This window comes from Mastigoproctus giganteus, chromosome 4 (genome assembly GCF_048544385.1).
Source record: "Mastigoproctus giganteus isolate SK-2022 chromosome 4, ASM4854438v1, whole genome shotgun sequence".
NCBI classification, from domain to species: Eukaryota; Metazoa; Arthropoda; class Arachnida; order Uropygi; family Thelyphonidae; genus Mastigoproctus; species Mastigoproctus giganteus.
The window spans coordinates 146,018,889-146,042,743 of NC_143578.1; the positions used below are offsets into that span (position 1 = coordinate 146,018,889).

Here is a 23,855-nt window from a genome sequence, read left to right on the forward strand (position 1 = left end):
ACAAACAAACAGCTCTCTAGGCTGCTGCTCATTACAATAGAAGCAGTGCAAGAATCACTTTCACCTCTGCCTGCGGCTACTGTTAATCTTTTAGTTGATTGACAATACTCTCACATCCTATACTCCCTCCTATCATGTCTGGGCAGAATGGCAGACTTTCAAATTTAACCCTAATTCACAACTTTTTTTCAACATTGACCTGTATTTGTTAAGTAAATCTGCAGATCTCTTACTCTTAAGGTAAATGTCCACAACAGTATTACCTTTTGTGCCCTTAAAAGATAATATATGCTCTACAACATCATCAACTTTTGCCCCTGGAAGACATACCCTGGTCCTGTTCTACCTATCCTTTTTGCATAATATATTTCTTGTCTCTCTGACAATACAGTCATCGACAACAACTAGCTCCTGTGGGAGCACACATTCTGCGTTGGAACTTGCCGCTGTGTTATCTGATGCAAAGGAGTGAGCTCGGCATTGAGTTGGGCAGCTGAGAGCTTGATGGGCCCCTCATTAATTTCTTCAAGGGCATCCAACCCTATACCTGAAACTCTCATAGACACTCATCAGAATGCTGAGCTGCTGCTGAATTTCTTCACACTCTCTGCTTGTTGTTGTTTTTTGTTTTTCGGTTTTTAGGAGCATTAGCAACTAAGGCCATATTGCTCTGGGGATATGTGGTGGTCATTCCCTGACCTTTCCGCATCCTCCGTATTTGGTGGTCATGGGCTCAAACCCCGGTCTAATCAAGAAGCGTGTGCTACGCACTGCTGCTCCTGCCCACCTGGCTACGGAGGCACCTTCACACTCTCTGCACCTAGCACACAAAAAGACCTGCTTGGCTAGATCATGTCCTGTTCCAGAAAGTTCTGCAAACATTTCACATTTCGCAAATTGTTTTAGACTGTGATGCATTGCAGAATTGCTCCCTTCGGTTCTCCCCCGAGGCACAGCACTCCCGCTACTTTGTGCCCATTGCTTTGCTGCTGTAGTCTAGGTCATGATTCTGTTTAAGTACAACTTAATTAACAATGAAATTTAATACGAGTAATAAATTTTATTGATTAATTTATAATACTATACTAAGCTAACAGATTCCTAATACAGTGCTACGTATTAGGCTATCTAATTTTACATTACACTTTACACTATCCAGTTTTATGTTATATTTTATGCTATTCTGTATTGAACTAATATACTATAACAATGGTGGCAAGTTATGAACAGAGGCTCTACCGACACCATGTGTTAACTTTCAAAATCACTATCTAAATTCAAAATAAACTAAGAAGCGTGACTAGGACTATAAGCTACTTCTAGAAATAAATTAATATGACAATTACGTCAATAAAACGACCGTATATTTATCAAAAACTTAACGTTTGCCGGAGCTGCAAATTCTTGTACAACATGTAGATAACCTCGTTATTACATTAACTTAAATAACACTGGTCAACAAAATGAAACCTTTCCCCCATCCACCAACACATTTTGCTAAACCAGTTTTCAATGCTGATTTCAAATATGTTCTCAGTATTTTCTAGTATTTGGAGGTTTAATAATACAACTGCTGATAATATCAGTACAAGTTAATTATGATCATTCCATTATAAAACATTTGGGACTAGTTACAATTACATTTTTTATCACTTTTACAGTTTAAACTGAACACACTATTGTAAAAAAGATATGTACAATTTAAAAATGTTGTGCAGATGATTTCCTTTATGGTACATATTGCCCAGAATGTCACAGTACAACATGCAGCAGTAATCTAGCAACATACATTCAGTCCAGAAACCCTGGCTGTGATTTCCCATCAACTTCATGCATTAACGGGATTGTTTCCCTGCTAGTCAACTCACTGTGAATACCACACTATAGGAATGCTAAAATTTGCACAGATTTAATTCTAACATATATTTAAATTTAATATTTTTACACATATAAACTTATATATATATATATATACACACACATATATATATACAGGGTGTCTCAAAAATATTGGTACAAACGTTTAGGGGAGGTAGGTAACATCTAAAGGAATCTGAATCACATAGGAACCCATAACCGGAAACATCACCGTAAGTAGGTAGATGGCGCTGTTGATCAGTTCGCGAGAGGGAAAATTTCTGGTTTACTCATTCAGCAGTAGTCGCCGCACGAAGAGCATGCATCGATATACGAACTGTGAGCTGGCAGACATGAACCCAGTTATGGATTAGCAGAGGCCAATGGACGAGCAGCTCAATGAATTTATGGAGAATGCTTCCCAGACAGACATGTACCGGACCACCATTTGTTTGAGCGTGTGCATCAAAATTTGTGTGATTATGGGTCATTTAGAGGTAACAGGAGTAGTGTAGGCAGACCACATTTGACGCGAACTCCCGCCATGGAGGAAAGTGTGTTGAATGTCATCCAGAATAATCCTACTACCAGCACACGTGCCATTGCCTCTGCCTTAGGAGTGTCTCATTGCAGTGTACAGCGTGTCTGGCATCACGATTCCTTACACCCCTTTCATCTCCAAATGGTTCAGTTACTGCTCCCCCAAGATCATCCTGCACGTGTGGCTTTTGTGCAGTGGTTTCGCCAAGAAAGTGTTCAAGACTTGAATTTTCCAGCCTATGTTTTGTTCACGGATGAGGCTTATTTCACTCGGGAAGGCTTATTCAATCAGCACAATGCTCATGTTTGGGCTCACAACAACCCAAACGGTGTGCACCCCCATGCGGCACAACATCGCTTCGCAATAAATGTGTGGGCAGGTACGGTCGGTGACTGTTTAGTCAGCCCATACCAGTTACCATCCTGCATGAACTCTGCTAAATATTGGATCTTTCTTGAACAAGTTCTATCAGGGTTACTTGACGATGTTCCAGCAAACGTGAGACGCATCATTTGGTTTCAACATGACGGGGCACCTGCCCATTATGGAAGGTGTGTTCATGACCATTTGAACAGGCGTTTTGGGCGTCGATGGATTGGCCATGGTGGACCCGTTGCCTGGCCCCCCCATGCTCACCTGATTTATTGAGCCTTGATTTCTTTCTGTGGGGGACCCTCAAATCTATCATGTATGAATCGCTAGTGGAGACGGAAATGGATCTTGGGGCGAGACTCATCTGCGCTGCTTCTACTGTCAAAGAAACTCCAGGTGTGTTTGACCGTGTCCGGCAATCCATGCTGCGTCGGTGTCACGCATGCATCGCGTCTCATGGTGTATATATATATACAAAGAATGAAATCAAAATGAATTAATAGAAACATACACAAAGATGGAGCAGTATACAACAATAGAAGAAAAGGAAGAAAATGAAAAGAATAAGATACAAAAAAGGAAAAGAATTTTAAGAATCTATAAGAATTATAAAATTATCTGAAATTACAGGCTGAATCAAAGAGCCAATTCAAAGTAGAGGAGCTGAAAGGGAAAGTAAAATATATGATTAGTAAGTAAAGAAAAACAGTGAGTATCAAATTGAGGGTGGGAAGATAATAAACTAACTGAGGGAAAGTAAATGTTTGATGCAAACTATGGAAGGCTGGTACATAGATCATGTATTTCATCAGGGGACTACACCTAACTATGTACCAAATTACTGTGTTTCTATACACAATTTATGGTAATAAGTTTATATAGAAACTTTGAATTGTATAGAAAGAAATTTGTATAGAAAGTTTGTATTGGTAATTGCTTGTTAACAGAAGAGACTGCTTCTACAGGGATGGGATACACTTAAATATAAAGAATGTCATCCAGAATGCAAGAATATTTGCTGAAGCTATTGAGGCAGTGTTCGGTGGGACAGAAATCTGCTAGCTTGGGGGGGGGGGATACACAAACTAATAGATTAACAGTAGCCGCTGGCAGAGGTGAAAGTGATTCTTGCACAGCTTCTATTGGAATGAGCAGCAGCCTGGAAAACAAGATGCAGGGTATTTCAGAGACTGCTGGAAGTCATTGCGGTACAAGTAAACACATGGGTTGTGTTAGGGTAGCTAAGAATAGGAACAGGTTCATGTATACTTGCATGTACACCATGGATGGGAGTTTGGTAAATAAATTTGATGAATTTGAAGTATTGGTCAAAACATCAAAGGCAGGTATTGTTGGGATATCAGACATGTGGTGTCTCAGAGATATTAGGAATGCAGAACTGGAATTTGGGGAGTACAATGTGTACAGGAAGGACAGACAGGATAGGAAGGAAGGAGAGGTTATGCTATTAGTTAAGAAACACATAAAATCTAAGGAAGTACAGCCAGTCGACATGGCATGACAGTGCAGTGCCGAATCAGTTTGGTGTGATATAAGTACTGGAAAAGCAAAATTGAGAGCAGGAGTGTGTTATAGGCCTAATGACTCTGATGAGCACAATAAACAATTGTACAGAGAAATAGAGTGGGCCAGTAAATCAGAGAGTCTTATAATGGGAGATTTTAATTTCCCAGATATTGACTGGAATTTGTGGGTTGGTCACTCACACACTAGCAAGGCTTTTGTGGATTTATTGGATGATTTTTTTCTACAGAAGCATGTTCGGAAGGCAACTAGAGAGAGTAATACTCTATCTGATTATCAGTACTGATTCTTCATGCATTAAGAATCTGCAGATAAAGGAACCACTAGTAGGCAGTGATCACACGTGCTGAAGTGGAATTTACTCAAAGAGGTAACTACTATCAAGGGTAAAGGGAACGTGCATTTGTAAAGGTGACTATGGTGGTCTGAGACAGTATTTAAATTCTATACGGTGAGACCAACTGATGATGATGTTACCAACAGCGAATTCAAAATCGGAAGCATTCAATTAATTAATCTGGGAAGCTACTAGGCTTTCCTACCAACTAAGAAATATTGTTCAAGGTTGAGGCCTAAATGGATGTCAAATGAACTAATGACACATGTGGCAGAGAAGAGAAATGCATGGGATATATATAAATTAATAGGCACACGGAAGCCTATGATAAATATAAGTCTGTAACAAAGTCACAAAGGAGGTTAGGCAGGCAAAGGATGCAAAGAAAAACAGCAAAGAGTTCTTTACTTATGTAAACTCTGAAGGAAGGGGATGAATCAGATTGGTCCACTTGATATGATGGCTGAACTGTTGATGATCCTGCTCAGGTAGCTAACAAACTAAATGAGTATTTTACATCTACATTTACACATGAAGAGTCATTCAGGGAGGAGAATGCCAGAGGTGAATTAAACTCTTGCAATGAGCTAGATGATTTTGTAGTAACTGAGAGCAAAGTGGAGAAGAAGTTGTTGAAAATAAACATTAGGAAGGCACCTGGGGTGGATAGGATCAATCCAGTTATATTAAAGGAGGCAGAAAAGGAAGTAAGCAAACCCTTAGCCATAATTATGATTCCTTGGACTCAGGGGAGGTACCCATGGACTGAAAATGTGTAAATGTGACCCCAATTCAGAAAGGAGGATCAAAGGGCAACACACTTGTGTTCCAGGGAAATTAATGGTGGCAACGGTTACAGAAGAAGGGAAGATAGTTGTGCAGAAGTTTGCCTTTAGCCGACGGGTGGCTGATTGCTGGAACAAACTTCCATCCTTTGTTGTAGTAGTTGAGATCTTAAATAGATTCAAGGCAGAATTAGACAAACATTTGGAATGAGTGGATGGGTGAAATGAGAAAGGTTTTTTTTTTTTTTTTTTGGCTGATGCTATATAAGCTTGCTTTCATGCATCATGTGTGAGTGCAATATGACCTAAGTAGCCATTGCACTTTAAACCCCAACAACAACAACATGCATCATGTGCCTTTACTAATGTTAATAGGAAACAAAACAAAATTCATTTAGGAATGAAGATGATTAATTAAGAAGTACAAAGCAGGACAAAGTTTGTCATCTATTGCACGGAATTAGGTCTCGCTGCTCCGTAGCCGAGTGGTCAGGAGCGGGAGTGCAGTAGCACACGCTCTTTGAGTAGACCGGGGTTCAAGCCCCTGACTGCCGAATACGGTCGATCTGCCAACCCGCACTGGACCAGCGTGGCAGATTATGGTCCATTTCCCTCAGCATGAATTGTTGAGGAGGCTTCCATCCTGCAGTGGGTTGATAATGGCTGCACTTGACCTTTGCTTCAACAGTGAATACTATTTTAAAGGAGAGTGCACATATAAAAGAACCCATTAAAGAATCAATGCATTTAAGATCAACAGTGATCACAAAACAGCATTCAGGTGCTATATTGAAGGTGGAAAAGCTATTAATAATATGGATGGAAAATCAGATTCAGAAGCAAGTGCCCCTGAGTCCAATGGCCATTCAATTAAAAGCAAGAAGTATTTATTTTATGAAGATATTATAAGCATAAGTACGGCGAACCCAAAGCCAAGTTCGTGGCAAGTAACGGGTGGTTTAATAGGTACAAGCATTGGCACTGGTTTCCAAAACATTAAAGTACGTAGTGAAGTCACCACTGCCTACTAAAAGAACCCCTACTAAATCTCCACAGCCCTCAACTTCTGCAGCGGTGTGCTTATCAGCTGGAGAGTTAATTCTGGCAATGATGCTTGAAAGGTAAAACTTGCTGACGTTATGCCTGTCTCCTCTCTCTTTTTATAATTTTATAATTTTTGTAATTTTTCCCGTGCATGAGATAAAAAAAATTTAATAAATAATTCTATTTACATGTTCATTTAACATTTCTTTTTTGCTTCAATCAAATTCAGCGCGCATAGTTGCGAGTGTTGCAAAAGCATTCAGGAAAATTCCAACTTATGTAAAATTTGACTTATGTAGAGTTCAGCGGACCGCAATTCTTACATAAGTCTGGGAGTGGCTGTATATATATTAGGTCAAACAATTGATTTTTGTTTTGCAAGTGGTAGTGTAAATTTTTATTATTTTGGGCAGGATGCATTACTGGTAAATAAGGCTAACATATAGGTTAGTGCAAAAGCATCATTTTAACACAGCCATTGTTTTAGTTATATCTCATATCGTGAATACCTTCAAAATGAGTTGCCATGGTATTGTACTACCTGATATAAGTAACACTTCACCAGTGGAGAAGACTACTGTAACTTATTCCCAGTGGATACCACCACCCAGACGGCCCCATTTCAAAGCTTGTTGGCTTCTCCTCGGCGGGTGGGCAGGTACCCTGATGTTGTGACAACCCAGTTATGAAGTATAACTTCACAATATGAGAGATACCTGATAGTGTGCAATGATAAAGACTATTAAATATTTAATGGTAAAGGCCTCATGCTACGAGATAGAATGACTCTGACAAAGATACTGAAATTGTGAAAAACACTGCAATGTAGTCTTATTTTTGTCGTCTTTTCATATCTTATTTTAATTTCTTGTCAACTATCTGTCTCTTTTTCATATCTTACCTGGCCACCTCATCCTACCATATATCACTACATTTCTTATCCATTTTGTCGAATTCACGTCTTGTGTATACCGTATATTCAATAGGATTAAACAAAAAATCTTTTTCACACTTTCTTCATACCATAAATATATATATACAGTGTATATAAAATATTTAAGGGCAAAGGCCTCATGCTATGAGATAGAATGACTCTGAGTTTAGGCATGGTTTTTAAACATAATTTTGGAATGTGAATTTTTCTAGCCAAGTTAGAAATATTCACATGCACATCGAGGGATTAGTGTAAATATATATATATAAGTGCATTACACTTATATATATATATTTACACTAATAAACACTACGCAGAAGGCCTCCGTAGCCGAGTGGTCAGGAGCGGGAGTGCAGTGGCACACGCTCTTTGAGTAGACCGGGGTTCAAGCCCCTGACTGCTGAATACGGTCGATCTGCCAACCCGCACTGGACCAGCGTGGCAGATTATGGTCCATTTTCCCTCAGCATGAATTGTTGAGGAGGCTTCCATCCTGCAGTGGGTTGATAATGGCTGCAATTTACTTTATTTTATATATATAAGTGTCACCAATGAAAGTAAAATAAAATAAAATAAAAATAAAAATAAATATAGATGGAGAAGTTATTAAACACAAAATGCCGAGCCTAGTTGAAGAAAAAAGAGAAAAAGAATGTTAAGAACCTATATAAAAAAATTAAGTAGAATTAAATCTGAATTAATGCCGAATTAACCGGCCAATCATATGTACAAAAGCTGAAAGAAAAAGAGGGGAGGGTAATAGAGATAAAAATTATAAAATAAAAATTAAAAATTGGTACATAGATCAGGTATTTCATCAGGGGGCTACACCTGATCATGTACCAAACACTGTGTTTCTATGCAAACTCATGCTGATGGAGACGCTATAGAAATGAAATGGATATAAAAATTTATTTATTTTTTTTTTTTAATTTTTTAAAAAAATTTAACAACCCGAACCTTAATTTTTATGAATTCCGTTATGTTGATGACATTCTTATTCTCAACATTCATTTTGAAAATATTGCTAAATCAATATATCCAACTGAACTCACTCTCAATAAAGAAAACCTTGGCAACCGACATGCAAATTTTCTAGATTTAAGTATTACTCTAAATAGTCCTCCTCTTCGTCATAATTTGGAACTATTCGACAAAAGAAGCAAATTTAATTTTAATATTATCTATTTAACAAATTGGAACTCGAACATTTCGATTAAGGTTCATAAAAATATAATCTACACACAAATTATCCGTTTAGCTAATATTAGTAGCAATCAATCACTTTTCGCTGGTGCTTTAAATGATCTCTATACCAAACTTCGCAATAATGACATTCCTATTAATTTCTTAAATTTTATTATAAAAAATCTCTCTGATTTCATTAAAGAAAAATTCGGTTTCACCATGTTCCACCTTGATTAGGGTTAATTCGATACCTGTATAGTTGTATATTTGAATGGTGGTATTTCCACTGCTTGGAAAGTGATCACACATAATGACTTCTATTATGACTTCTATTAGAACGATGTTCGTGTTCTTTCACTTCCTAAGTTTTTCTTTTCATTTTTCGTAATTTAATATCAGTATTTATTTTTGTCCAATCTTATTTTCTCTATTTTATTTTAACCACAGAGGGCTCCCATAGTTCTTCTCTTCTGAGCAACTCCACCATCGTTGTCATAGTTTTCCCTCTGTTTACATTCCATTCTTATTAATCATATTCGCATAATTGTATCTTCATTTCTTGATTATATTTCCCTCAACTTATTTCTGCCAAATATCATAGGTATTTAATTTTTCTCCTCTTCATATTTTTTATTATATTTCATGTCTTTCACTCAAAATATACACTACAAGCTAGCGGTATTAATTTCCACTTCTACTAACACTCTCACAGCCAAGGCCCTCTCTATGAGGTTGGGTACTTACACACCCAGCTTGCCTAGTATCCTTTAAACTCTTTTCCTTCTCTTTACATCTTTCTACTTTCTGATCTTCGTTTTTCCGTCCGTTGAACTATTAGTGTAATACGAGGGTGATTCGGACATTCTCACTATCTTCGCCTCTATATTTTTAACTTCTTTTCCCTCCCCTACCTTGCATTGCTTCCTCTTTCTATACCGCTACCTTGTTATTCATTATTATTTAACTTACATACTTTTGATTTAAACTTACGTTCTTACACACTTTCTACTTAATTTATTAAATTAAACACACTGTGTTTGCGTTCTTACATACTATCGACTCAATTTATTTTTAAATACACTACGTTACTTAATTTATTAATCTAAATACACTGCGTTGGGGCTACCTCACTCATGTTTCTGGAGTTTTTAAAAAATTTAAAAAAAAAAAAAAATTTTTATATCCATTTAATTTTTTTATATCCATTTCATTTCTATAGCGTCTCCATCAGCATGAGTTTGCATAGAAACACAGTGTTTGGTACATGATCAGGTGTAGCCCCCTGATGAAATACCTGATCTATGTACCAATTTTTAATTTTTAATTCTTTAATTTTTATTTTATAATTTTTATCTCTATTACCCTCCCCTCTTTTTCTTTCAGCTTTTGTACATATGATTGGCCGGTTAATTCGGCATTAATTCAGATTTAATTCTACTTAATTTTTTTTTATAGGTTCTTAACATTCTTTTTCTCTTTTTTCTTCAACTAGGCTCGGCATTTTGTGATTAATAACTTCTCCATCTATATTTATTTTTATTTTTATTTTATTTTATTTTACTTTCATTGGTGACACTTATTTATATACATGTATCCTGTTTTGCTGCTTTGCGCATTCAGGTACACGTACTGTTTTTCCTTTTTTTTTTTTTTTTTTTTTTCCACTTCTTCGTTTTCATATTTCATATATATATATATATATATATATGCATACACATAAATAATATAAACAGATTATCAATAAAAAATTAAATATAAACATTAAAAGAAATGTAAAGTTATTATTATAAAATTATGAATAATAAAATTATTTAAAAGATATTTAAATAAAATAAATTCATTGCTATAATAAGCTGTCAATACCTTTGAAATAAATAAATACAAGCAATCTGAATCATAAACAAATCATTAGCAAATATCAAAAAATCTTTGTTTTCACAAGCAAAAAATCTATTTTTCAGAACAGCATTAATTCTAAAAAAGGAGTAGTATTAACACACCTCAAAATAGCCATCAATGAACACGGTTATCATTTCAGGATTAGCACCATGTGCTGAAAGTAGTGATCGAAGCATTCTGGGGGAGAAAATAATAATAATACTTGATAAGTCTGTATTTCACTGAAAATTTAAAAATTTTAGAACAATAATTTTATTTGTAATTTGCCTATTAAAAAGTATACTGAAAAAGTATGACTGAAAAATATAATTATGACTTGCATCCAAATATAAATGCTGAAAAAAATTGCAAAAAATATTATGAATAAATCAAGTAAATACACTGCAATAAAATAAAATCAGTAAAATAAATTGTATATCGTATACATAATTTATTTGGCCAATTAAATCAAATCATCTATTAGTAGCAAAAATAAATAAATAAATAATAATTTACACCTTTCTACATGCAGATATAGTACACCCGGGGGCTCACATCTGGCGAATATGGGCTTGGCACACCCAGGGTCCTGAGCTGGATATCACCATTCTTATCTTTCTTGGTGATTCCCTTCTACTTTTCTCTCTCTCTCTGGGTAAATTCAGAAATTTTTTTTTTTTTTTTGCCTGGTGCAGCATAAGCCTCAGGCTTCCTTGCACCATATGGCTAATAATAATAATAATGTTATGTTAAGTCACTCTTCATTTAGCCATTTTCATCATCATCAGCCATTTTCAATCCACTGCAGGGTGAAGGCCTCTCCAGAAACTTTCCAGTTCCTTCTGTTTTGTACAATGGCCATCCATTTACTACCCACGAACTTGTGAATTTCATCTGTCCATCTGCGTTGTCGCTTTCCAGGTTTTCTTCTAGCTCCTCTTGGGTACCATTCTGTTATTTTCTTGGTCCATCTGTCATCATGTCTTTGAGCTACATGTCCTGCACAAGACCATTCGTTTAGTATCTTCATTTAATATAGAGTGACTCAACATAAGAAATTCAAGATCACATATTTCTTATTGGTAGCAAAACATCAACATCACATGAATTATTAAGGAGGTGATTATCCCCTTCTATAAGGCAGTGGTCAGGCCACACTTTGAGTACTGTATACAGGTCTGGAGGCCTCATTTTAAGAAGGATATAGAGCTGTTAGAATGAGTACAGAGAAGGGCAACAAGATTAGTGAATAGAACAAAGGGCTGCTCTTACGAAGAAAGGCTTAAGTTTTGCAAATTACAGTGTCTGGAGACTAGGCACCTGCAAGGTGATCTGATTGAGGTGTATAAAACCTTGAATGGTTTGAGCATGCTCAATGCTGATGGGATACTTCCCCATGCTTAGAATAATTGCCTGAGAGGGCATAAATTCAAATTGAGGAAGGACAATTTTAGGATGGATGTGCAGAAGTTTGCCTTTAGCCAGTGGGTGGTTGATTTCTGGAAAAAACTTCCACCTGTCATTGTAGAAGCTGATAGCTTAAATAGAATCAAAGTAGAACTAGACAAACATTTGGAGCAAGTGGATGGGTGAAATGAGAAGGGTTTTTTTTTTTTTTTTTTTTTGGCTGATGCTATATAAGCTTGCTTTCTTGCATCATGTGCCTTTGCTAATGCTAATTATAAGAAGGATTAATAATAATAAATAAACATATATTTATTTCTTATATAATGACCAAAAAGGCTGCTCTTTGCTCAGAAATGCATCAGACAGCCTTAAAGAAATTAACTGAGAATTGGGAGTAGGAGGAATGTATTAAATGAAAAATTGACTTTTTTTTTTAACACTTCTGAAATCCAAAATAGAGATGGAGAATGGTTTGAGAATATGCTAGCTGCATAAATGTTGAGAGAAGTAGAGGTATCACTGTATAATTAATTACACTCTAAATTTTGTATACTATTTAACTGGGTAGCCAGGTGGGCAGGAGCAGCAGTGTGTAGCACGCACTTCTTGATTAGACCAAGGTTCGAGCCCGTGATCACCAAATACGGAGGATGCGGAAAGGTCAGGGAATGACCACTGCATATCCCCACAGCAATATGGTCTTAGCTGCTAATGCTCCTAAAAACCAAATAAACAAACAAGTTATTTAACTGGTAAATCAACTGCTTATAAGTAACGGATATGAAGGTTCAGCAAGGCCACTGAATTTAGGCATGTTTTTTAAACATAATTTTGGAATATGAATTTTTCTAGCCAAGCTAGAAATATTCACATGCACATCGAGGGATTAGTGTAAAAAAACGTTAACTACATAATCATTTTTTAGTTAATGTTTTTGTAGTTAACCAAGAAAAAGTATTTTGACATTTTCTTGGTTTACTGGAAATGTACTTACAGCCCAAGCTAACTTGTAAAGTATCAATCGGAGAGATACAGCTCTATGACATGAGATGCATTGTTATTTGTATAAAGTAAAACTAAAGTTATCTCAAAAAATGCATTTTTGTATTTAACATTGTTTAACACTAAACCCTCAACATGTTAAAAAATTCCTGCTTTTTTCAAAGAAATCTGGTTATCATATTCTCCATTATGACAATATCTTGGCATTACAGCAACACAGATCTGTCCCAATCTTCTAATATTGAGGTTATTTTAAATAGCCTGACATTAGATGTTTATAATGATTGCTGCAAATCAATATTTCTATTTCATGTTTTTTTTTTCTTGATTAACTACAAATGATAAAAGAGACCAAGATAATGTTTCTGTTGAAAGCTTGTTTAATCAACCATTGCTTGCAATATAAGTTGGATCACATACGCTGGTGCAGCATTTTTGCTTTTATCATAAAATGCAACGTTCAGCATTTTCTTATTAAACTGAAAATTGTATTTTGTTAATTATTTACAAAATTAATCCCATTTCTCATTATTTAATTTTTTTTCTCTGGTTGGCTCCTTTGTTGTACTTGCACTTTCACCAGGTTCATTCATGGGGGTTCAACCTGGAAATGCAGAATTAAAAAAATGTAAAAAAACAAAAACAGAATCAATTAAAAGTTTGATACAACCAACAATGTACCCAGCAATAAAAATATAATATATGCACAAATAAAAAAATAATAGAAGTGCAAACTCAATAAAACCGATAAAATTTGAAGACACTATAAGTTATCATTTCTCAAACATTCCCTTAATGAATTTTCATATTAATGTATTTGAAAATTAGCACCCCATTTTCAATACACTGAGTGCATTTTTGCTCAATGATAATTAGCCAAGCAGTGTCTATATTGCATGGGTTGCATATAAATTATCAAGTAACACAGAAAGAAGCCTATTGTAGATATAAACCTGTAATGAAGTCACAAAAGAGGTTAGGCTAGCTAAGGCAGATTATGAGATATCTCTGGCAAAGGATGCCAAGAAAAGCAGCAAAGACTTCTTTACTTATATTACTTTACTTATTATAGCTACTAAAAGTTTCATACCTATTAAGAAATATTGTTCTAGGTTTAGGCCTAAATGGTTATCTAATGAACTAATGAGACTCGTAATAGAGAAGAAAAATGCATGGGATGCATATAAATTATCAAGCGACTCAGAAGCCTATGGCAGATATAAGCTAGTCTGTAATCAGGTGACAAAGGAGGTTAGGCAGGCGAAGGCAGATTACGAGAAATCCTTGGCAAAAGATGCTAAGAAAAACAGCAAGGATTTCTTTACTTATATAAACTCTAAAAGGAAGGGGATGAATCTGATTGGTCCACTTGACATCAATGGTTTGACTGTTGATGATCCTGCTCAGATAGCAAACAAACTGAATGAGTATTTTGCATCTACATTCACACATGAGGAATTATTAAGGTTTGAAAATGGCAGAAGGTTATAAAATTGTAGCAGGATACTTAATGATCTTGTAATAACTGAGAGCAAAGTGGAAGAGAAATTGTTGAAGTTAAACGTAAGAAAAGCACCTGGGATGGATGGGATCTATCCAGTTATATTAAAGGAGGCGGCAAAGCAACTAAGCAAACCCTTAGCCATAATTATGAGAGCATCTTTGGACTCAGGGGAGGTTCCCATGGACTGGAGATGTGCAAATGTATCCCCAATTCACAAAGGGGGATCGAAGGGTGACACAAGTAATTACAGACCAGTTAGTTTAACTTCTGTTCCGGGTAAAATAATGGAGTCACTGTTTAAATATGCATTGCAGGATCATCTAGACAAGACTGCAGCAATAATTCAGACACAGCATGGGTTTGTTAAGGATGTTAAGGTGTTAAGGAAAGTCTTGTCTGACAAATCTCATTGGTTATTATGATGTGGTTACAAAGGAACTGGATGCAAAAAATAATTTTGATATCATATATTTGGATTTCAGGAAAGCTTTTGACATTGTTGCGCATGGAAGACTATTGTACAAATTGGAGCAGAATGGTATAAAGGGTAAGTTGCTACAATGGATAAAAGGATGGTTAAGTGGGAGAAGACAGAGGGTGGTAATCAATGGGTGCTGCTCTTCTTGGACTAATGTTATTAGTGGAGTCCCACAGGGTTCGGTGTTAGGTCCACTGTTGTTTTGTATATTTATCAATGATATTGATGAAGGTATATCAGGCTTAATGTTGAAGTTTGCAAATGATACAAAGGTTGGCAGGGTTGTTAATGACAGTGATGGCAGTGTGCTACTGCAACAGGATCTAGATAATTTGGGCAGATGGGCTAAGAAGTGGCAACTAAAGTTTAACCTTGACAAATGCAAAGTACTGCATATGGGTAGAAGTAACCCCAGAGAAACGTACCAACTGTGTGGTACTACACGTAAGGTGGTAGAAAATGAAAAAGACCTGGGAGTAATTGTGCAGTCAGATATGAAGTTTTCTGAGCAATGCAGACAGGCTGCCAGGGCAGGTCATGGGGTTTTGTCAATGATATATAGGAATTTTGCTAGAAGGGAAAAGGAGGTGATTATCCCTCTGTATAAGGCAATGGTCAGGCCATGCCTTGAGTACTGCGTACAGGTCTGGAGGCCTCATTTTAGGAAGGATGTAGATTTACTTGAGCGTGTACAGAGAAGGGCAACAAGATTGGTGAGGGGAATGAAGGGATCCTCTTACCAAGAGAGGCTTAAGTTCTGCAAATTGCAGTGGCTGGAGACTAGGCACCTGCGCGGTGATCTGATTGAGGTATATAAGGCCTTGAATGGGTTGAGCATGCTGAATTCTGATGGGATCTTCCACTTGTTCAGATTACGAACCTAAGGGGACATAAATTCAAATTAAGAAAAGACAGATGTAGAATAGATGTGCGGAAATTTGCCTTTAGCCAGCGGGTGGTTAATTGCTGGAACAAACTACCATCTGTCGTTGTGGAAGTTGATAGGTTGAATAAATTTAAGGAGGAACTGGATAGGCATTTGGAGGCAATGGTGTGATTTTTTTTTTTTTTTGGCTGATGCTGCATAAGCTCATACACTTGCTTTCTTGCATCACATGCCACTACTACTACTATTAACTGCCATTGGTCCTCATGATGTCGATGGTTTCACTGTTGGTGATCATACTCAGGTCGCTGACAAACTGAATAGGTATTTTATATCTACATTCATGCATTAGAACTTCTTTAAGGAGGAGAATGCGAGAAGTCATCAAAATCGAAGAGGGAGCTAATTGATTTTGTGATACCTGAGAGGATGGTGGAAGAAAAATTGTCGAAGCTTAACATAAAAAGAAGGCACCTGGGGTGGATGGGATCTATCCGATTATATTAAGGGAGGCAGCAAAGAAGGTAAGCAAGCCTTTTGGCATAATTATGAGAGCATATCTGGATTCAGCAGTCCCTATGAAATGAAGACGTGTAAATGTATCCCCAATTCACAAAGGGGGGATCAAAAGGTGACATGAATAATTACAGACCTGTTAGCTTAACTTCTGTTCCAAGGAAAATAATGGAGGGACTCTAGTAATTGCAATTAAACTACAGTTACTAGAAAGTACTTAGAGCAATTACTAGAGGGAATGCAATTAAACTGCACTCATAGCATGGATTTATTAAGGGGCAATCTTGTCTGATCAATCTCATTATGAAGTAACAAAGGAACTGGATGCAAAAAATAATTTTGATATCATATATATGGACTTCAGGAAACCTTTTGATGCTATTGCATACAAAAGACTGCCATAAAAACTGAAACAGTGGGATATTAATGGAAAGTTACTGGATAAAGAGATGATTGAGTGAGAGAAGACAGAGAGTGGTTATTAATGGACACTGCTCTTCATGGAATAATCATATTAGCAGAGTCTCTCAGAGTTCATTGCTGGTCCCACTGTTGTTTTCTATATTTATTAATAATACTGATGAAGGTAAGGCTTAATGTCAAAGTTTACAGATGATACAAATGTTGACAAGGTGGTTAACACAAATATGCAATACCTTGACAAATGCAAGGTAGCAGTAATGCAAGAATAATGTACCAACTGTGTGGTACTACACTTAGGGTGGTGACAGTTGAAAAAGACTTGGGGGTAATTGGTCAGTCAGATAATAAGCTCTCTTAGCAATGCAGACAGCTCATGGAGTTTTTTATATGATATACAGGAACTTTTCCAGTTGGATAAGGAAGTGATTATCATATTCCATTGCATAAGGCAATGTTTAGGCAGTACCTTGAGTACTGCATAAAGGTCTGGAAGGCTTCATTTTATGAAGGATTTAGATCTGCTGGATCTGCAAAGAAAGGCAACGAGATTGGTAAAGGGAATGAAAGGGCAGTCTTACCAAGACAGGCTTCAGTTCCATAAACTGCAGCATCTGAAGACTGGGAGCAGTGATCTGATTGATTGTAGTGTTTAAGGCTTTGAATGGATTAAGCAGGATAAATGCTAATTGCATTCTTCTTATTATTGCTCAGACTACACACATAAGAGGGCATAAATTCAAACTGAGGAAGAATGGTTGCAGGATAGATATGTGGAGGTTTTCATTCAGCTAGCAGGTGGTTGTGGTTATTCAAACACATCGATCATTCCATGCATTGTTGTTATGGTGGTGAAAGTGGGCAGTTTGAATAAATTCAAGGAAGAACTAGACAAATACTTAGATTGAGAATGAACAGGTGATACGGGAAGGGAAGGATTTTTTTTTTGTCTGAGATTTTATAAGCTTCCTTTCTTGCATCATATGCCTCTGGTACTACTACTAATAATATTGCCAGGAAATTAAAAGATGATGAGGTTAGTACTCTCCAGCCCTTTTAAAGTAAATATTTTCAAACAAGATAACTTGAACGTGAAATGCGACCTTGGCAAAAATGCTGAAGATGCCTTTGTTGCTATAGGTAGCACTTAAAAAAAAAATGAAAAATGTGCACTCAATTCTTACTTGAAATGAAAGCTAAGGGGATCCAGTGACTTCAGACCTTAGTCATCAACTTCAAACAGCAATAAACGGCCATTTTTTTTAATAATGTATATTTATTTTCATTTTTTACTGTACAATTTAGGTGATCATTCATTATAATAAATACATCCTTTAATTTAAGTGGAAGATCCATTTACACTTAACAAATGACTTTTGAGGAAACATCTCTTTAAATTTATCTTTATAAATCTTTATTTCTATAAAATGAGTAATTAGTGTAATAAAAACATTAAAAAATTGGAAGTAATTTATTTGCATTTTAATTTTTTAATAACATATTTTAATATATTTTTTTTAATTTTTAATAAAAATAATAAAAATAAAAATACTTTGTCGGTTCTCTCCAACTTTTTAAGATAAGCTTTTTGGATCACAAAGCTTATTTGGTGAACAAACAGAATACTGTTTTCAAAAAAATAAAACTATCTGCAAGCCGAAATGCATGATGAACATAATGAATACAGTGTGCCCAGTTCAGGGGTGTTCCTAGGGTATGTGGTGCCTGGGTGCCAACTGAAATTTGGTGCTCCCTTTAAAACTTTCTTCATATATGTATGAAAGTTTCAGGTTTTCAGGCACCCCTTGAATGTTGGCACCTGGGTGCAGTGCACCCCTTGCACCCTTAGGATGGCCCACCTCTGGCCCAGTTATAGAACAGCAACTGTAAAGGAGGCAGCAACTCTTATTAATCCACCAATCCATGAAGCAATATTCACTTATTATACTCCAACAATTACAAAAAACTATTGACAGATGTGTTTGCAATGGATGAAAACTATAACAGAAACTATTGCATCATCAGCTTGTTTTGGGTAAAAGATATGATCGCACTCTCAAAGTCAGAGAAATAACAGAAATAAAAGAGAGAAAGAGAGAGAGAGAGAGAGAGAGAGAAAAATAGTTCAAATGTATTTTTTCTGCTGCCAACATTTAACAGAGTGTATTCCATGTGCTAAAATTCAGAATTTTGATGAGCAACTCATTTAATATCTGCCTAAAAATAGATAATGGCTGAAAACTGGAATTTGCAGCTCAGCCCAAAAGTAAGTGTTCACTAAACTGAACACTTACTTTTGGGCTGAGCTGTAAATCAGAACAAATTTCAAAATTTTATCAGGAGTTCATTCCATACATATAAACTAACCTCAACACAAAGAACAAATAAAACTGTGCCAGCACATGATTGATAACCAAAAACCCAAACATTTCTACAAATTCTTCTGAATTGGCTTCTATAATTCCTGCTCACTCTTTCAAAACAGTCCAAACACGCGCTGCCACCAGCCAACATCCATTTACTGTCCAACTTCAAATTCACAGAACCAACTTTTCATCTTCCTCGTTTATTCATTCAACTGCCATTTTCTGGAACCTTCCTTCGTATGTATTTCCTGAAAATTACAGTCTACAGAAGTTCAAGTCTAATGTCAACAAATATCTTCTTTCATCTTCTCAACCTCCAACCCAAGCATGGTACTAAGTACTATAGGTTCTAATAACTCTCGTGTTTGGGGTTTTCATAAAAAAAAAAAAAAAAATAGAAGAGGAGTTCACAATCAGTGTGCCAAAATTGTTAATAAAGCTGCCACTTTACATATTGAATGATCTTCACTGTCTGTATTGATAGTCGATATAAATTAAAAAAAAAAAAAAAAAAAGGAATGATTTAGAGATAAGTCATGATATAAGGAAAGAGTCATTGATACAGAGTCTGAATTTAATTTCAAATTGTTTTCTTGACCATCTATTAATTAATTTTTTTCAATATCTTTCTTAAGTATAAAGCAAGTATCTCCTATCTAAGATATCACCTATCTGTGTTTTTTAAAAAATTATAGTATAATATAAATGACTCTTAGGGCTATACTAGACTTGTGTTTAAAGTGCCGGCGTCAGTTGGTGTTGTGAACGCCTCGAAAACAGCAAACTACACAGAGTTTCTAATGTCAAATTGTTTTAAGCTAGAGGGAAAGCATTTCTAATATTTTACTGGATACCACCAGCGACTCACTTTTTTCTATTATCAGTTGCAAGGTGGATGTTGTTCAAGTTGGATGAATTGTGCATTTATGTTTACAGTTGATTGAAAGTAGAAAGAGAAAACAGCGATAGTGGATTCATCCAGCCCAGCAAATTCAAATAGGTTAAAACAGGACAGTTTTATATTATTTTTGAAACACATAGGAAGTTTCCTAAGAAGGTTTTTATTTTTTATTTTACAGAATGTTGATACAGAGTTTTGATGAACTTCTAATGTTAATTAGTGAAAAAATATCACAAAATTTGATAGCGTGATGCAAAAATCGATACAAACTACTGTTTCACTGCATTGGTGCTTATGGATGTGATGGTGATTCAAACATTTTTAAAAATTCATATTTTGGAAGAAGCTTGTTAAAGAAACAACTTCATTTGCCGTTAAATAGAGCTCTTCCTGTGTGAAATTTTTTTTTTTTTTGGCTGATGCTACATAACATCATACGCTTGTTTTCTTGCATCACATGCCTCCAGTACTACTACTACTACAAATGAGACGGCAATGCTATTTGTTTTTGTAAAGGCTGAAGCATTTGGACTGACTGAAAATTTAATACTACCATACCCATCAAAAAATTTGAGCAGTGAGCAAAGAATTTTCAATTATAGATTAAGGCGACTTGTGGAATGCATGTTTGGAATACTGAGTAAGTTGCACATTTTTCACTCTATCATATTACTGAATCCCCATTCTCCTATCAACATAATAAAAAATTGTTGCATATTTGATAATTTTGTAATAAGAAGGGATGGAAGTCTTTTTGAAGACACATTAACTTGAACTTGAGAGATGAAAGAGAGAATGGAAATGACAGCAGTTGGGAGGGGCAGTCTTCAGGTGTGTCAATAAGGGATCCTTTTTCTACATATTTCAATGGTGATGGTGCCCTTCATGGTAAAATATTAGAATATAATAACAATAAAATTTATCCTATTTTTTAAAATAAATATTAGTATTTAGAAGAAAATTAAAATTCTGAAAAATAAGAAACTATGTACAATGAATTTGAATTAAATGTATGTGGCAATCAAAAGATTTAAATTATTTAATACTTTCCCTCACATATAATAAATTTCATTAAAACCTTTGTTAGTCCTGTGCAGCAATCCTTTAATGCCATGTTGTACAAGGCAGGCCTCCTTCCCACCTCACAAATAAATTTCTCAGTGTCAAATATTGTATTCTCCAAATAATAACAAACAAATGAATGAAGGCCAACCACCCCAAGCACAGGGAGAATTTCTCCTCAGGCAATATAAACACCAAGTTGGTGTTTTCAATGCATCTGGTGGCGTCAGCAGGCATTGAACATCAGCTAAAGTCGTTCAATGTGGTGTTGGATGCTTCCTTTAAAACTGGGCATTTGAAGGTTTTTCCCAACACCGCATTTTAAGCACCAGTCTAGTATAGACCTTAAGCTTATAAACTTCAAAATTTCTTTGTTTTTTGGTCCATATGGTATTTCTAATTATTGCCTAAAGAACACCTTTAGGTGTTCTTTAGGCAATAATTAGAAATACCATACTTTTGGAATATTATTCTTTACTTTTGGAATATTATTTTATTTATACAGTTGGTTAAGCTTTTATCCCTCCCGAGCTGAAAAGATACAAAACTATTTAGTTTAATATTTCATATTTAATAATATGTCTCTTAGAGTTAATATAATTCCATATATCATGACACTTATGGTAAAGAGACTGTCATATCATGCAACAACAACTGAAAAAACCAACAAGGGTGCCTTATTGGATTCTTATACATTAGTGTCAATCCTTGGTTTTTGTTTGGTGTGCTAAAATAGAAATAATTAGTTAAACATAATGTCAAACATATACATAGTGAGAAATGTTAATAATCGATATTTATTTTATATATGGGGAATTGACTTTGAAATGGTCCTTAAGGCTGTCACAGACACTCTCTCAGGTATAACAAGTTGGGCTTGCTACCCGGGAGTCTAAAACACTGGGGGAAAAAAAAAAAAAAAAAACCTGATATTCAGGTGATACTTAAGTCACCAAAGTCTGGTTATTCTGCAAAAACCATATTCTCTGCTTGCACCTTCACGATGGTGGAGCTTTTAGTAACCCTGGGTGTCAAGTCCTGAAATATGGCAACTAATATACTGGAGGTTACAACCCAGGTGTGAACCAAAGTAAGCAGGGGCCAAGGTGTGGCATCCATACCACACAAAGGAATGCTGCCCCCTCTTACCAAGCAATACCACTACTTTGTGTAATGGAGGCTAAAACTGGTAAAACTCATGTTTAGTCTCAAGAACAACCCCATCTCTTCCATCATGTAGTATGATTTATGTCTTTTGAGGTTATGATAGGCATCATGGTGAGATCCAATTTTCCTTACATTTTGAGAGTACAGCTCTAAATTGGAGTTTGCAGACTGACCACGAGAAAGTCCACCAGATGGAACCTACTGGAAACTGTCCAGGGGCATCCAGATCAGCTAGTGTATAATCTTGCTACCTGTATTCTGGCAGTTAGTGACTTCAAGGAGTCTGAGGAGTATGGATGCAGGTGGCATTATTGAGACAACATTATTATTATTTTTATTATTATTAATAGTGGCATATGATGCAAGAAAGCAAGCTTATAAAGTATCACCCCAAAAAAACCCCCAAAAAACTTCCACATAATGTGTTCATCCACTGCTATAATTTCTCTAGTTCTTCCTTGAAGTTATTTAAATTGTCCACTTCAACAATACCAGATGGAAGTTTGTTCCAACAATCAACAACCCACTGATTGAATGCAAACTGCCACACATCTATCATGCAACCATCCTTCCTCGATTTGAAATTACGCCACCTCATGTACATAGTCTGAAAAGGAAGAAGAATGTCAAGAGCATTTAGCTTGCTCAATCCATTCAAAGCCTTAAACACTTTGATCAGATCACCTCACTGGTGGCTAATCTCAAGATGCTGCAATTTGCAGAATTGAAGCTAGTCTTGTAAGACCACCTTTTCGTTCCTTTCAATCTTGTTGCCCTTCTCTGCTGCCAATCCAGCAGATCTACATTCCTAAAATGAAACCTCCAGAGCTGCATGCAGTATTCAAAATGCTGCCGCCTAATCATTGCCTTATACATGGGATAATCACTTCCTTATACCACTAGAAAAGTTCCTGTAAATCACAGATAAAACTACCCTGGAAGCCTGTCTGCATTGCTCAGAGAACTTCATATCTGACTGCACAATTACCCCAGGTCCTTCTCAATTTTCACTACCCTGAGTGTAGTACCACACAGTTTGTACATTAATCTGAGATTACTGCTACCCATAGCAGTAATCTCAGATTAATGTACCTTGCACTTATCAATGTTAAACTTCCAACTGTCATTTTTCAGCCCATGTGCTTAATTTGTTTAGACCTTGTTGCAGCAGCTTACCTTGATTACAGTAAATAACTACCCTACCAACATTTGTAACATATCATCTGCAAACTTAGAAAGTAAGCCTCATATACCTTCATCAATATCATTAATAAATATAGAAAGTATCAATTGGTCCAGCACTGAATCCTGGAGAACTCCACTAATAACATTATTCCACAAAGAGCAGTGTCCATTAATAACCCAATCTGTCTTCTTTCACTTAACCATCCCTTAATCCAGAGCAGTAACATGCCATTAATGCTAAACTGCTCTAATTTGTACAAGAGTCTTATGTGCAACATTATCAAAAGTCTTCTGAAATCTAAGTATAGGTAACCCTGACTCAATGCTGATAATGCATTCTGGAAAATCTGTAACATAAGCCACTGATACTTGTATTGATTCTTATTTAATAATTCCGGTCTAATTTAATATTTAATAATTCCAGTCTAACTTGGCTAGTGTCCTGAATGTTTCCCATTTTCCATCTGGGGTGCCTAATGG

At 35.9% G+C, this 23,855-nt stretch overlaps 1 protein-coding gene across 1 annotated transcript in view; it reads right to left on the bottom strand.

Annotated features, from left to right (window-relative positions):
- LOC150087117 (protein O-linked-mannose beta-1,2-N-acetylglucosaminyltransferase 1-like) overlaps positions 1-23,855 on the bottom strand; it is a 275,054-nt gene that overhangs the window by 157,412 nt on the left and 93,787 nt on the right. The window contains exon 8 of the mRNA XM_090372379.1: positions 10,604-10,679. Coding sequence (XP_090228505.1) covers positions 10,604-10,679 — 76 coding nt within the window. The remainder of the gene's footprint in view (positions 1-10,603; positions 10,680-23,855) is intronic.